Here is a 13047-nt window from a genome sequence, read left to right as displayed (position 1 = left end):
CGGGAGCATCCACGAAGACCGGACGACAAGGAGAGATTCTGAAGGTAGTTTTATCCATACGGAACAATAATCTTTCCACCTATTAAGTCAATCCTATTTTATAATTGTGTGTATCACAAAAATAGTTTTTTTTTGGAAGAATAATAGTTCCATTCCATCCATTATATGACTGGATACCTTACCATATTCAAATTTGAAAATGTAGCAAGAAAAACTTGCTAATTTAGAAAAAAGAAAACTCCAGTCTTTGTGGTGTGCTTTGAAGTGCAGCAAAAGTACATAAATTGAGGTAAACCATTATTTTTATGCAAAAATGCACATCAAACAGCCTCTTTAGTGCATGTCCTTTTCCAGTGAGGTGATAAAAAGGAATATAATAGTTTGAGTTTAGCGACACGTTTGTTTCGTGTTTCTTTTTTAACTGTAAACGGTTAATTAAGATAAAACTGTAGAATATTAGTATCAGAAAAATAAACAGGTAATATATGAGTTTAGGAGGAAAACTCACAGAAGATTCGGAGATGATCTTCCACATCCCAAAAAAAGCTGGCAAGAATAATTAAAATTTAACAGGAAACTCTAAGGAACTCACTCCAAAACAGGAATTTATAAAAAAAAAAAACAAGAGGAACCTTAAACATATATTAGACAGCAGAGAAGCGACTGATATGGCGAGTTAAGCGCTTCCCGCAAAATAACAGCCCACTTGCACGTGCAGACACACGTCTAACACGTAAGACTCTGCAGCAATAGTGAACTGATGTAAGTGGCAACACGGGTAGTGTAGTGTAGTGTAGTGACTAGAGGATGTGGAGTGAAATAAATAAATAATTCTTAATCTATCAATTAAATATTCACAACAAACTAATAAAAAAAACAAGAGGAAGAAAAAGATCAACGACAAGGACGAAGAAGGACCGCGTATGTAGAACCATTATAACTACCTCATTGCCAAACACATACCTTTCACTCCCTCCCTCTGTCTCTGCCTCTGCCTCTACCACACTCAACCAGCCAACACCACCACCATAACACTCAACACAATGGAGCTTAGCAAAGTAACGCTCGAGATCTTCTCCAAACTCGAGCAGCAATGGCTTTCCCACTACGAAGCCACATCCAAAACCCGCATTCTCAGTATCGACGGTGGAGGAACCACCGCCATTGTCTCCGGCGCAGCCCTCATCCACCTCGAGGACCAGATCCGAGCCCAAACCAGCGATCCCCACGCGCAAATCGCTGATTATTTCGACATCATCGCCGGAACCGGCATTGGCGCCATCGTAGCCGCCATGATTACCGCCGACGACGGCTTCGGTCGGCCTCTCTACACTGCCCGCGACGCTGTCCACTTCCTCGCCGAGAGCAATAGCGAACTGTTCAAGCCGAAGCGCTCCGGCGTGTTCCGCCGCCGCCGCCGATTCTCAGCGCGGAGCATGGAAAACGCGCTGAAGCGGGTTTTCCAAAGAAAAGAGGAAGAGCGACGGCTGTTGACTATGAAGGACACGTGTAAGCCTCTGCTCATTCCTTGCTTTGACCTCAAGAGTTCTGCGCCATTTGTGTTCTCCCGAGCCGACGCATCCGAGTCACCGAGTTTCAACTTCGACCTTTGGAAGGCGTGCCGAGCCACTTCAGCCACGCCTGGCCTCTTCGCGCCATTCCATTTCGCCTCTGTCGACGGTAAGACCTCGTGCGCCGCCGTTGACGGCGGCCTTGTGATGAATAACCCGGCGGCAGCGGCCGTCACGCACGTCCTCCACAATAAGCGCGACTTCCCGTCGGTGAACGGCGTGGAGGATCTCCTCGTGCTCTCGATCGGAAACGGAGCGCCGGCTAAGAGAATAAACACCGCCGGTGAGTGCTCCACGTCGACAGTGGTTGACATTGCGCTGGATGGCGTTTCAGAAACCGTTGACCAGATGTTAGGGAACGCCTTCTGTTGGAACCGTACGGATTATGTCAGGATTCAGGTACGCCATTAATGCTCTCTTTAATTGAAATTCGATTCAGTTAATAGCCTCGGTCTCAGTGAACTGAACTCTACTTCCTCATCCGAATGTGACCATTTATCTTTCCATTGTGTATAACGGAGTTAATTGACGGCATCTGATGATGCAGGCGTTCGGTTTGGGAGAAGGAAAAGAAGACAAGGTGTTGAACGAGAGAGTGTTGGAATCGTTACCGTTTGGTGGAAAACGATTACTGCAAGAAACTAACGCTGACAGAATCGAGAGCTTCGTGCAACGTCTTGTTGCTACCGGAAAGACTAGTCTGCCACCCAGTCCCTGCAAGGTGCCGCCGTAAGACTCTCGCTAACGGCGTTTTTTTTTAATATTTTTACGCTTTGACTTGTATCAAGATTAGGCCACGATTAAAAAAGGTCCTCAAGTTTTTTTTTATCTGTTGTTGTCGGAGTGAATAGCAGTTAATAAAAATGACATGGTAGAGCTTCCCTCTCTCGTGTTTCCGGTTCTGATTTTGACTAACTTGAACTGGTGAAAATGGTGTGAGACATTTTTTCCTAACGATGACATGATTTTTGTAGTTTTTTTTTTTTTTTTTATAAATTACCGTTTCTTTTCTGAGACATGTTTTGGTAAATGGCGATTACCGTTCCATGTGACTGTTAATTCCCAAAATGGCTGCGTGATTCGCGGAGTGGGAGCACCACGACTTGGCTCGTGATCAATCACTTTTTTCATTTCAAGATAAAATTTGAAACAAAGTACTATCATGCAATCCAGGCTAAAAGCTCCCAAATCAAGTTTGAATTTGTTTTATTACTTTCTCCAGATTTTTTTTTAAAAAAATTTTAGTCCAAATTAACTTCCAACATATTGCATCAATTTTATTCTATAAAACAAACATTTGATATGTTTCCACCTACTCCCACATTCTTTCAACATTAATTCATACAAAATATATATGTTGGTAAAAAATGATAGTTGAAATGTGTGAATATAGAACATTCATCACCAAATACGAGACTTCTCGCTTCAAGACTTCCAAAAAGGACTCTGATAAATGTCAGATAAAATTGGAAATAATATTATAAAAATTATTAACCATTATAGATTCTTACATTTAAAATATTTACACGACCATACGTGAAACAATTAATACAAAGAAATGGATATATCGTTAGCCTCAATTCAGAAATTTCAACTCTGTATTACACTACACACAGAAAGAGAATGAAAAAATATAGGAAAAAATTTCCCATTTCTTTTACGTCAAACTGATATCATAGGGTGTTTTGCAAAGCTTAGATGACCCAAATAAGGTTTTTGTTTTGATTAATTGAAGTTTTTCAGACTTTCATTTATAGCACGGTTCTCTGAATCATCCCCGTCCTTATTTTGGTAGGTGAGTTTAGTGATTGCAGTGTAGTACTTCTTCCCCACTGCTCATTGCTGGCACAACACACACAGCCACCCACCGGTTTCTTATGCCACGGCATTAAATAGCCTGTAATTTCAGCTGCTTTATGTCACTGTCTTTGTTGGTTTTTCGTTTTTTCCCCTCTGTTCTACGTGTCTGCTATTTTCATTGCCTTTTCTACCTGCACCATACTTTACATCACAACACCTTATACAATACCAGTGTTCATCATCATTTTCATTTCTCCCATTACTGTAACAGCTGCTGCTATTCAGAAACTCTTCATTCAGTAAAGTGATACCGACATATTTCTATCATATAGCACAACCATGTATTATAAAAAGGTAAAATAATATTATTATATAGTTTGAAATATTTTTTTTATCTGAATAAGTAATTTTTGGTTCTTATGAAAATTTAATTACAAAATTACGTGAAATTTCCATAACATTTTGCATGTAATGCCTTTGAATCTGAAAAACTTTAGCGTGGCAGAGCCCAGTTGCATCTTTTCACTGATTTACCAATAGGATGCTATCTTGTCTCGTAGGGACAATTTAAGGCGTTCATGTGAGTGGGAGAAAAAACAACGAAGAATCCTTTTTTTTTAAAAAAAAAAAATACAACTAATAGTTTTATTTATAATGTTAGATTAGATATAATAATAGGCGACAAATGACTGAAAGAAAGGGTGTGTAATAAAAATAGAAAAATATTTGGGTGGAATCTAGCAAAATATTTAAAAAAACGTGAGAACACATGCAAATGTTTGAAGTAGTAGTGTGAGAAATTTGAGAAAATAATATAGGGTATGAAAATTATGAATGGGACATTTAAGGCACGTGCAAAAGACATAAGAAGATTTGATTAATCATAACCGACAAATTGAGTGAGATTTGTCCTACTCTCGTAGGGGGGACACGAGGGCTTGATCTTATAATTCACGAGGTGTTGAATATCAGAGTACACTTATGTTGGAGAAAGTAATGCCACTTCTAATACTCCAACTACAACCTTACTATCTCTCTCTGGATCTAACTCATACCTAAACTACATTTCACCATACAAACTCAATTTTCTACTTTAGGAATTTAAGAATGACGTCGAAACACTATATTCAACACAAATAAATACCGTATATTACAAAAAAAAATAGAAATTAATTAACCATCTTAAAGTAAATTTGAAGATCATAAATTCCATTTTTTTTTCATATCAATTTGATTATGATTGCATAGCTTCATCGTTTTGTTGCGAGATCCACTGAAACTATACTATTGTAAAGTTAGATTTGCATGTTTGGTGATGAAGGAGTTCACATGCAAGTAAGAACGTGTAAGAGGAAGACAAAAGCTCACACCTGTGAAAAATATATTTTAATAAATTTACATAAAAAATTTATTGTATTGTTAACATTAAGCATCATTGCAGAATTTTAATCTTATGTCTCTATGGCAAGACTTGATATAAGGTGTTTTCTTCTCTCTTGTATATTAGAAATCTCGTATTAATTAAAGATAAGATAAATTATAGTATAAGTGAAATGTAAATCTTATCTTAAAGTCAATTTTATGAAATGAGTTAAGACTAAAAATTCACTAATAATCTATATAATTTGATTTACTTCAAATAAAATTTAATATCTACTTTTAACACGTCTAATAAATTCTACATCGTTTATAAGGCATTTCTATTTATTGAGCCCTTTTCGAAGTGAATATAATCATACCACTATGATAATTATGTTGAAATGGTGCATATGATGATTTTGAAGTAGTACATGTGTTAGATAGAGATCCCCTGAAGGAAAATTTAGTTTACTCTTTTCCAGTGTATACTGTCTATAAGTCAGAATTGTGCAAGAATTTCGACCAATTTTGTTCAGGCCTACCTCAAACAATTATACCCCTTGTCTATTTCTTTGTTTTTATGTCACTCTTCTTGTCGTTATTCAGAATAAATCACAGAGGCAACTACCTACAATTCTAACATATTCATACATTTTATATATTAATAGTTTACTTTTTTTAAAACTATAAAACTCACTTACACATAATAATAATAATAATAATAAATATTTTTTTATTCCATCATTCAAATTGTCAAGCCTATCAAAATTATAAGCATTAATTAGGAGTTAAGAATCCAGCATAATAAGAAAAACAGTATATTATGAATTAAAAACATATAGCAATTATTGTAAATTTCATTTGATAAATAGAACATTCTCTGAAACATCTTTGTATGTTTCGTCCCGTGTTGTTCTAAGAACATATAACATAAACTGTACTTTGGTTAACTTTGTTATGACAATGTCTAAGTAAAATTTTTAAAAAGTTTGCAACTCAACATATTTTTAATGGTTGTTTTAAGAGCTGTTCATTATTTTGTTAAAGTAGATTCTAAAGCCGATCTATGCTTTAAAGACAAAGTTGAGTGATAAGAATATAGGGTGGTTCAGAAGATTAAACTACAATTATGGAGAAAAGCTAAGTACTTATACGTTAGGCTCCATAATTTAATGCAACATAATGGATTTTGCATCTTTAACTTACGGCTAGTTTGGTCCATCCATTGCATTTGTTAATTACTTTATTTATTGTAATTTGGACCGAATAATTATTGAAAAGGTTACGACAAATAGACACGGTATTAATGTGGGGATAAGGGTTAATCTTATTAGGTTAAGTAGTTGGTGGGCTATGTTTACTACTGCTAGTATTTTAAGAGAATTTGATTCATTATATAATACACAGAGTCCAATGCTAATGTAAAAATGAAAGGTAAAAGAATAGTATAAACTTAAGAAATTTATATTCTTCATTTTTCACATAATTAAGATTAATAATTCATGCGAGATATTGATTATTACCAGTGTTCACATTTTGGTCATGATTTTGTTGTATTTAAGAAAGGCCTTGGAAATTAAATGAATAATTAATATGTATATTAATTAGCTTTAACTTTAAATAGTAATGTTCCTTTAGGAAATCCCCAAATAGTTTTATGTAACTATTTGATACAACAAAATGCCAAAAGAGTTAGGAATCAGAGTGATCTGAACATATGCGTCCAAACAACTTCAAATCACTAGCCTGATGGATGACACATTGAAGAAATCCATTTGTAGACTCAAAAGAATAAAATCTTATAGACTGCGTCACACACTATTTTTTAGGAAGAAACAGATACCACATGGAAATTTTCTCTCTCAGTCAAAAGGTATATATGGAAGTTTTACCTGTGGTGAAAGTTAAACGTCATTTTATGCTCTGATTAATATAACATAGAAGGAATAAAACAGTTTTATGGATACTTGTTTTAGATATATGAACAACCTCCTTTTATTATAAATATATTCTGATTTAATTAAAAATTAGTTTTTAAGGTTTTATGATTAAAAATCAAATAATTCATTTTTCTACCTGTTTCAAATAATTAATTATTTTACCCAAATAATTTCATAATTAATATTATTTATAATTCCATTTTAAAGTGTTAACATCGAAGATATTCATCCCACTTAGATGATTTTTTAAATATTGTTGTAAATGAATAAATCGTTTCTTTAAAACGAGATATTTATTTTAAGAAAACAAAATTTAAGCTCACTTCAGGTTGAATGTCAATATGTAAAAGTAAAATGAAAGACACCAATAATTATATTAGTTTATTGTCACTTTATTAAACTAATCCTCTGTATTCCCAAATTATATAATCCTTATGAAAATAAAAAAGAACGATTTATTTTAAATTGTACGAGATCTCCTACCCCTATATGTCGAACCATATCACAATAATTGATGCCATCGTTTTATTTTTTTAAGATCAAAGCCATTCAAAATTAAAATAAACTAAAACAAACAATATCATCAAACAAGTTGTAGAATAACATAAGAAGAAAAAATATATAAAGGTAATCTTTAACGTGAATCCAGTCAATGATGATCTTCTAATACTTAATCATGTAAGAATAATTTATTAGAGTCAATAATAATATTTTTAAAGTATTATACATTTTGAAAACTAAAACTCTCTCATAATTTTAACTTAAAAAATGTACGAGATAACACTTCATTAAATAAAAACAAATTTAATAAATATTCACAACTCTCAGATAAATATTAAAAAGTAAGAAAGTTCTCTTGACATCTTCGTCTATAAATAATTATATTAAATTTAAGAGAGAAGAAAAAAATGAAAATAAAATATTGGATGATTTTTATTTGAAGAATGTTAGTCGCTGAGGGCATTGATCGATATTCTTGATTGAAGATAGACTATAATTCCTGAGAGTACTTCAAGGTACTGTACTAACAACTCTGTCTGAATACCAGTTTCATGTTCATGTCAGGGCTTCAATTCGAACAGTGGGGCTCCAGCCCAATGTTCTGTCTCTTTTTGCTTCACAGTGAATTCAATAATTTCCTGCTAAGAATTCAAAGGTCAGTATAAATCGGTAAAATACTCTTAAATATATTGTTTTAAACTTTTTTTCTTAAAATAATTTTTATTGTTCTGATGAATATTGTGATAATGGTGATAAAATTTGAAAATGAAAATGGTGTTTGATCTTTCTGAACCCGTTTTGTTCTTTACAGAGTACAATTATAGATTTAATTACACTTAAATGTGTGATGGGCAACAAGACAAGTTCACTCAACAACTGTCATCTAAGTTACCTTCCTCTCTGACACTTTTGTTCTTGGCAATGAATTGGTTCTGGACACGGCGTAAGTGAGGAAGAAGAAGGACACCGAGAGTTAGATGCATGCAATCAATTACCATATTCTACGATCAATTCAAGGTTCATTACCGCTTAAATTCTCTCAGCGTCTCCATTTATGGTTAACGTACTCTGCAAACAAATATTTGTTAAAATCCCCATTTCATATTATTGCACACCATGTGTTTGATTGTTTCACCGACACAACACCCACCTCTTTTTATCCTTATTCTTTTAAAACTTTCCTTTCCTTTTAGTAAAGCTCTCTCCATTTTATAGATTATCATATCTTACCTCATACTTTCATACACTTTCTTATATGGATAAACTTTAATTACCCGATGAATATAAATAATAAGGTTTATATCAGCATTTCATGATTATCTAAAAAGCCTTGAACCAGCCATGTACACGTCTCTCTCCTCTTTTTCTTTTCTTTTTTTTTCTATAGTTCCTTATTCTGGAATTTGTACTTAAATCTATCTATATCACATAAAATATATTATCTTAATTTGTATTCATTGAATCTTATCATACTTCATAAACAGTAGCTTATTTATATATTAAACAGAATGCATAATAGTTTATTATATTATTCTTTCATCTTATTTTATTTCACTCTTACATCCTATTTTACTTGTTAATCCTGCATTAGAAGATCAAACCATGCAAATTCTAGGTTAACATAACAACTGTTTTAATTTGTATATATAACTACTATTTTAATATACTGTATCCTACTGATACTATATAATTTAAATTTCTATAACATGGAAAAGTTGAAAAATAAAATATGGTTAAAACGATCTAATCAACCTGAATTATAAGTTGGTGAATATTTAGAAATGAAAGTTTTATACATGGATATTTAATTGTGTTGGTGAAACTTATCTATAAGGATGTTTAATTTAATTTGTCTATGGGTTACATGTATTTAATTCTTACCGATATTTTTTTTTTGCTAACTGTTAACTTAATTCCAACACTTTATTAGTAGAATTTCTAAATAGTTTTCCGCTATTGTCCATACTCTGATTGCAACAGCACAAGTCAATGATACAGTTAGTAATGTTCTGGAACAGTTCTTCAACTCATTTAAAAGCATCGATTATAAAGAGTTTCCAAATTATACGAATTTGAGAATATTTTTTTTTTCAAGAAGGATAAATTTGTCTACATACTGTATGTTGAACGACTTGCGTTAGACAAAAGTTTCTGTTTGTAATTTTTATGTATATTGGGTTTTGAGATTTATTAGAGAATTTCTAAGTTTTCTTAAATTTATGTATATGAAGTATCAAAAGTTAATGTAAATATTTTTATTATTAAAAAACAAGTTTTGAAGTTTATTATTTTCAACTTTGATATCTTTCCAAACTCGAATGTGGTAGTGAAATATGTTAATTTGAGGTTAGAAAAAAAAAAAAAAGACATTGATTAATAGAGGAAATTCAGAATATCCAACGCCTAAGACTGCTGAGTACCATTTTTAGAATGGTGAAAAGGAATCAAATTAACATCAATATCTTGACATCCTGTCAACTGAAGTATGCACTAACAAATCCATCGTAATTTTATTTTTAATAAATCGTTCATTTTTATAGTTTTACCAAACTTAAAAAATAAAAAATCACCCGTTTAACATTTCATATATATTCATAATTGAATTTCAATTTTGTATGTACTAATAAAAACTATAAACTAAAAGTATGTCAAGTAAAACTAAAATTAAAGCTATCAAAACTCAAAGTATTAAAACCAAACTAATGTATTGTGGTCTCTATTATTAATAATGGATTATTGAAGTGTTGCAAAAATAAAACAATTTTATTATGTTTGTATTCTAATTTTTAAAGTTAAATTTGATTGATAATATGTGAAAGATATATTATTATTTTGATCTAATCATTTATAATTTTTGTTTGAAAGATAGTATTGATCAAATACATGACATATAAACAAATACTTATAAATTTGATTGGTTGTTACAATAAACATCAGTATAACTTTGGTATGGTAGTGGTTAAATGCTTCTAGCTAATTTTTTTTTTTTTTATTTGGTTTACAAGTTCTACTTCCAGGACTTCGCATCTTGTGCTTGTAGATTTATTTTTTTTTTTTTACTTCGATTCTTCATTGTTTCTTCTATAACTGATTTGTCATATTCTTTTTATTTATTCTGAAACAAAATATCAATATTAAAACACATAAAATTTGCTTGTTAAAACTTCTTGTCATTAAAACTTCCATCTTAATTGACTCAACAATCTGTGAGCAAACATTACATATCTTTGTATATTTTTCGTGTTTCGCAGAGTTAACAGTACAAGAATGATCTATGATTATTGGGCTAGATTATTAATTGTTTGTTGGATAAAACAAAAAGAAAATCTTAGTAAAATTAAAGTATATTAACACAAATTGGATAGTCAAAATGTAAGAACATAACTCATGATTGAATAACACAAATCCAGAATGTTATATATAGTTGAAAAAAATGTTGCATTTAATTATTAAAATAACATACTGTTTTTCATATACAAACTAAAGAGTTCTGCTAGATCAGTGTTTAAGAAATATTCTATCACGCAAGGTTATCAAACTCACGAGTTTACGTAAACTCTTGATAATCGAGTAAACTCGACTCGTAAACTCGTAAGAGTTTACTTCAGATAAAAATACTATATAAATAATATCTTAATTCAAATAAGTCTACAAAATTATATAAACTTTAAATAAATAAAATTTATACATATATAGTTCATAAAAATAAATATTGTAAAACATAAATATTTGGATTATTGTCATTAACTTTGATGCATTTCATTAAATATATAATACAAAAAGACCAAACGATCTTGTTTTTCTTAATTTTTCTCCCTTTCAAGTTCGTAGAATCGTTCCAAACTCGCGATTCTACACGATGCTACCGATTTCACAATTAATTCTGCTGAGTTTACGTAAAAAAGAGTTTACTTCCAAGTTAACTCGAAAGTCATGTCTGGAAACTTAAACTCGTAAAAGTTTAAGAGTTAACTCGAGAGTTTAATAACCATGCTATCACGTGTGTTATTCATATATATGCATTAAACTCTCATCAACGAATCTTCTTGAAAGCATATGATAATTCATTCACTTCTTGGAGAGCAACATCCATGATATTTTTTTCGTCCATTATAATGTTTTATGTGTTTCATTTGCAAGTGAGAAAAAAAAAATTGTAACTTGTCAGTCAATCTTATTTATTACAGGTTTGAATTCAATTGAAAATCTTCTTAAAAGATGTGTATCAAAATGAAGCCGTCATGAGTCAAACATATTTAAGTTGATAAATTATTAGTAGATCGGTCTATTTTCATTTTAAAAAATTATAGTTATTTCATAATATATATGTGTGTAAAGATTATGAATACAAAAATATTATTATATTTTGTATTTATTAAATTTAATAAGTAAATCCATGTAATTCATAAACTCAGATTGATTTAAGTTAATTTTTAAAGTAAATTCTTGACATATATTTTCTTTATCTTAAAGTAAAATTTTGTATTGATGGAGTATAATTAGGAAAATAGATAATGTATGATTTTTTAAATTCGAATATGGGATTGTTTTGTTCGCTATATACATTTTAGTTTTAAATCATTAAAACATTTATTATTAGGTAATTTTAAAAAATTGTTTTCATTCTGTTTCACCCTCTCTCTTAAGAATAATTTTTTTATTGCATAATTTTTAACGCGTGTACGCCTGTTTTTCAGTTGGTACATTTTAATAATGTGTATTGGGTTTTAGTAGGCAAAAATACTCTCATATATTATGGATTCTAAGTTTTAAAGTCAATGATATTTGAATAATTTTCATTCTAAAAACTAAAAAAAAAAGAAGAAGAAAACTCCCAAACCCGTATTACCTCCCTCGTTCCTCTCAACCCTTTCTCTTTCATCTCTTTCACTTAAACCCCTTTCTCTTTTGTCTCTTTCACTTAAACATTTTCTTTGTCATCATCTCTATTGTAGCCCAAATTGAAAGAATCAGAAACACTGGTTAAACAATTTCTTACAAAAAAATGATTTCATAATGAGTTTTCATTTTATAATTTTTATCTTATCTAATTTTATCTAATTTTCATGAGCATAATGACATATGAAGGAATTGATAATTCGTCTGGAAAAAAATCAGAAACATTTGTTGTTAAACAATTTCTTACAAAAAATGATTTTATAATGAGTTTTTATTTTATAATTTTTGTCCTATATAATTTTATCTAATTTTTCACAAACATAATGACATCAAAGGAATTAGTAATTGGCTTGGAAAAAATCAGAAACACTCGTTATTAAACAATTTTTTACAAAAGTGATTTTATAATGAGTTTTCATTTTATAATTTTTGTCTTATCTAATTTTATCTAATTTTCACAAGCATAATCACATCAGAAGGAATTGGTAATTGGCCTGGAGGTTGTTTAAGAGATGATGATACAACATCTGCAGATGATGAAATTAGAGAGGTTAGTGAAGATGATGAAATTGAAGAGATCTTGAACCTTTGCCTTAGGGCGAATATGCCAATGACTCAAATCTTTACAAAGACAAATTGTTTAACGACGAATATTTCTGATTTTTTTAGTTGAACCTACCATAGATGATAGAGAAAAGGTTGGAGTGGAAGAGATGAAATAGAAAAGGTTGAGAGGAATGAGGGAGGTAAGTAAGGGTTTGAGATTTCTTTTTTTTTCTTCTTTTTATTTTGAGAATTAAAATTATTCAAATACTCTTGACTTTAAAACTTAGAATCCATAATATATGAGAGTATTTTTGTCTACTAAAACTCGGTACACATTGTTAAAATGTACCAACTGAAAAACAGGCATACGCACATTAACAAACCATATATATATATATTATTTCGAGACATATACCTATCAAGTGTAAGTT

General features: G+C 30.9%; 1 protein-coding gene across 1 annotated transcript; it reads left to right on the top strand.

The window, feature by feature from the left end:
- Nucleotides 1-908: 908 nt before the first annotated feature.
- On the top strand, nucleotides 909-2486 carry LOC106756802 (probable inactive patatin-like protein 9). Its single transcript, XM_014639392.2, has 2 exons — nucleotides 909-1970; nucleotides 2119-2486. The coding sequence occupies exons 1-2, from the start codon at nucleotides 1044-1046 to the stop codon at nucleotides 2302-2304; spliced, it is 1113 nt and encodes a 370-aa protein (XP_014494878.1). The 5' UTR covers nucleotides 909-1043; the 3' UTR covers nucleotides 2305-2486.
- The last annotated feature ends 10561 nt before the right edge of the window (nucleotides 2487-13047 follow it).

The sequence above is a fragment of the Vigna radiata genome, chromosome 3 (assembly GCF_000741045.1).
Source record: "Vigna radiata var. radiata cultivar VC1973A chromosome 3, Vradiata_ver6, whole genome shotgun sequence".
In the NCBI taxonomy this organism is placed as follows: domain Eukaryota; kingdom Viridiplantae; phylum Streptophyta; class Magnoliopsida; order Fabales; family Fabaceae; genus Vigna; species Vigna radiata.
Note: the sequence above shows the minus strand (reverse complement) of the source record. Positions and strands in the feature narration are given on the sequence as shown.

Excerpts from the sequence above, each read along its gene's own strand:
- LOC106756802 (XM_014639392.2), top strand. The coding sequence starts at position 1,044 with ATGGAGCTTAGCAAAGTAACGCTCGAGATCTTCTCCAAACTCGAGCAG. Across the intron at positions 1,971-2,118 it reads CGGATTATGTCAGGATTCAG|GCGTTCGGTTTGGGAGAAGG; the intron begins GTACGCCATTAA and ends CTGATGATGCAG.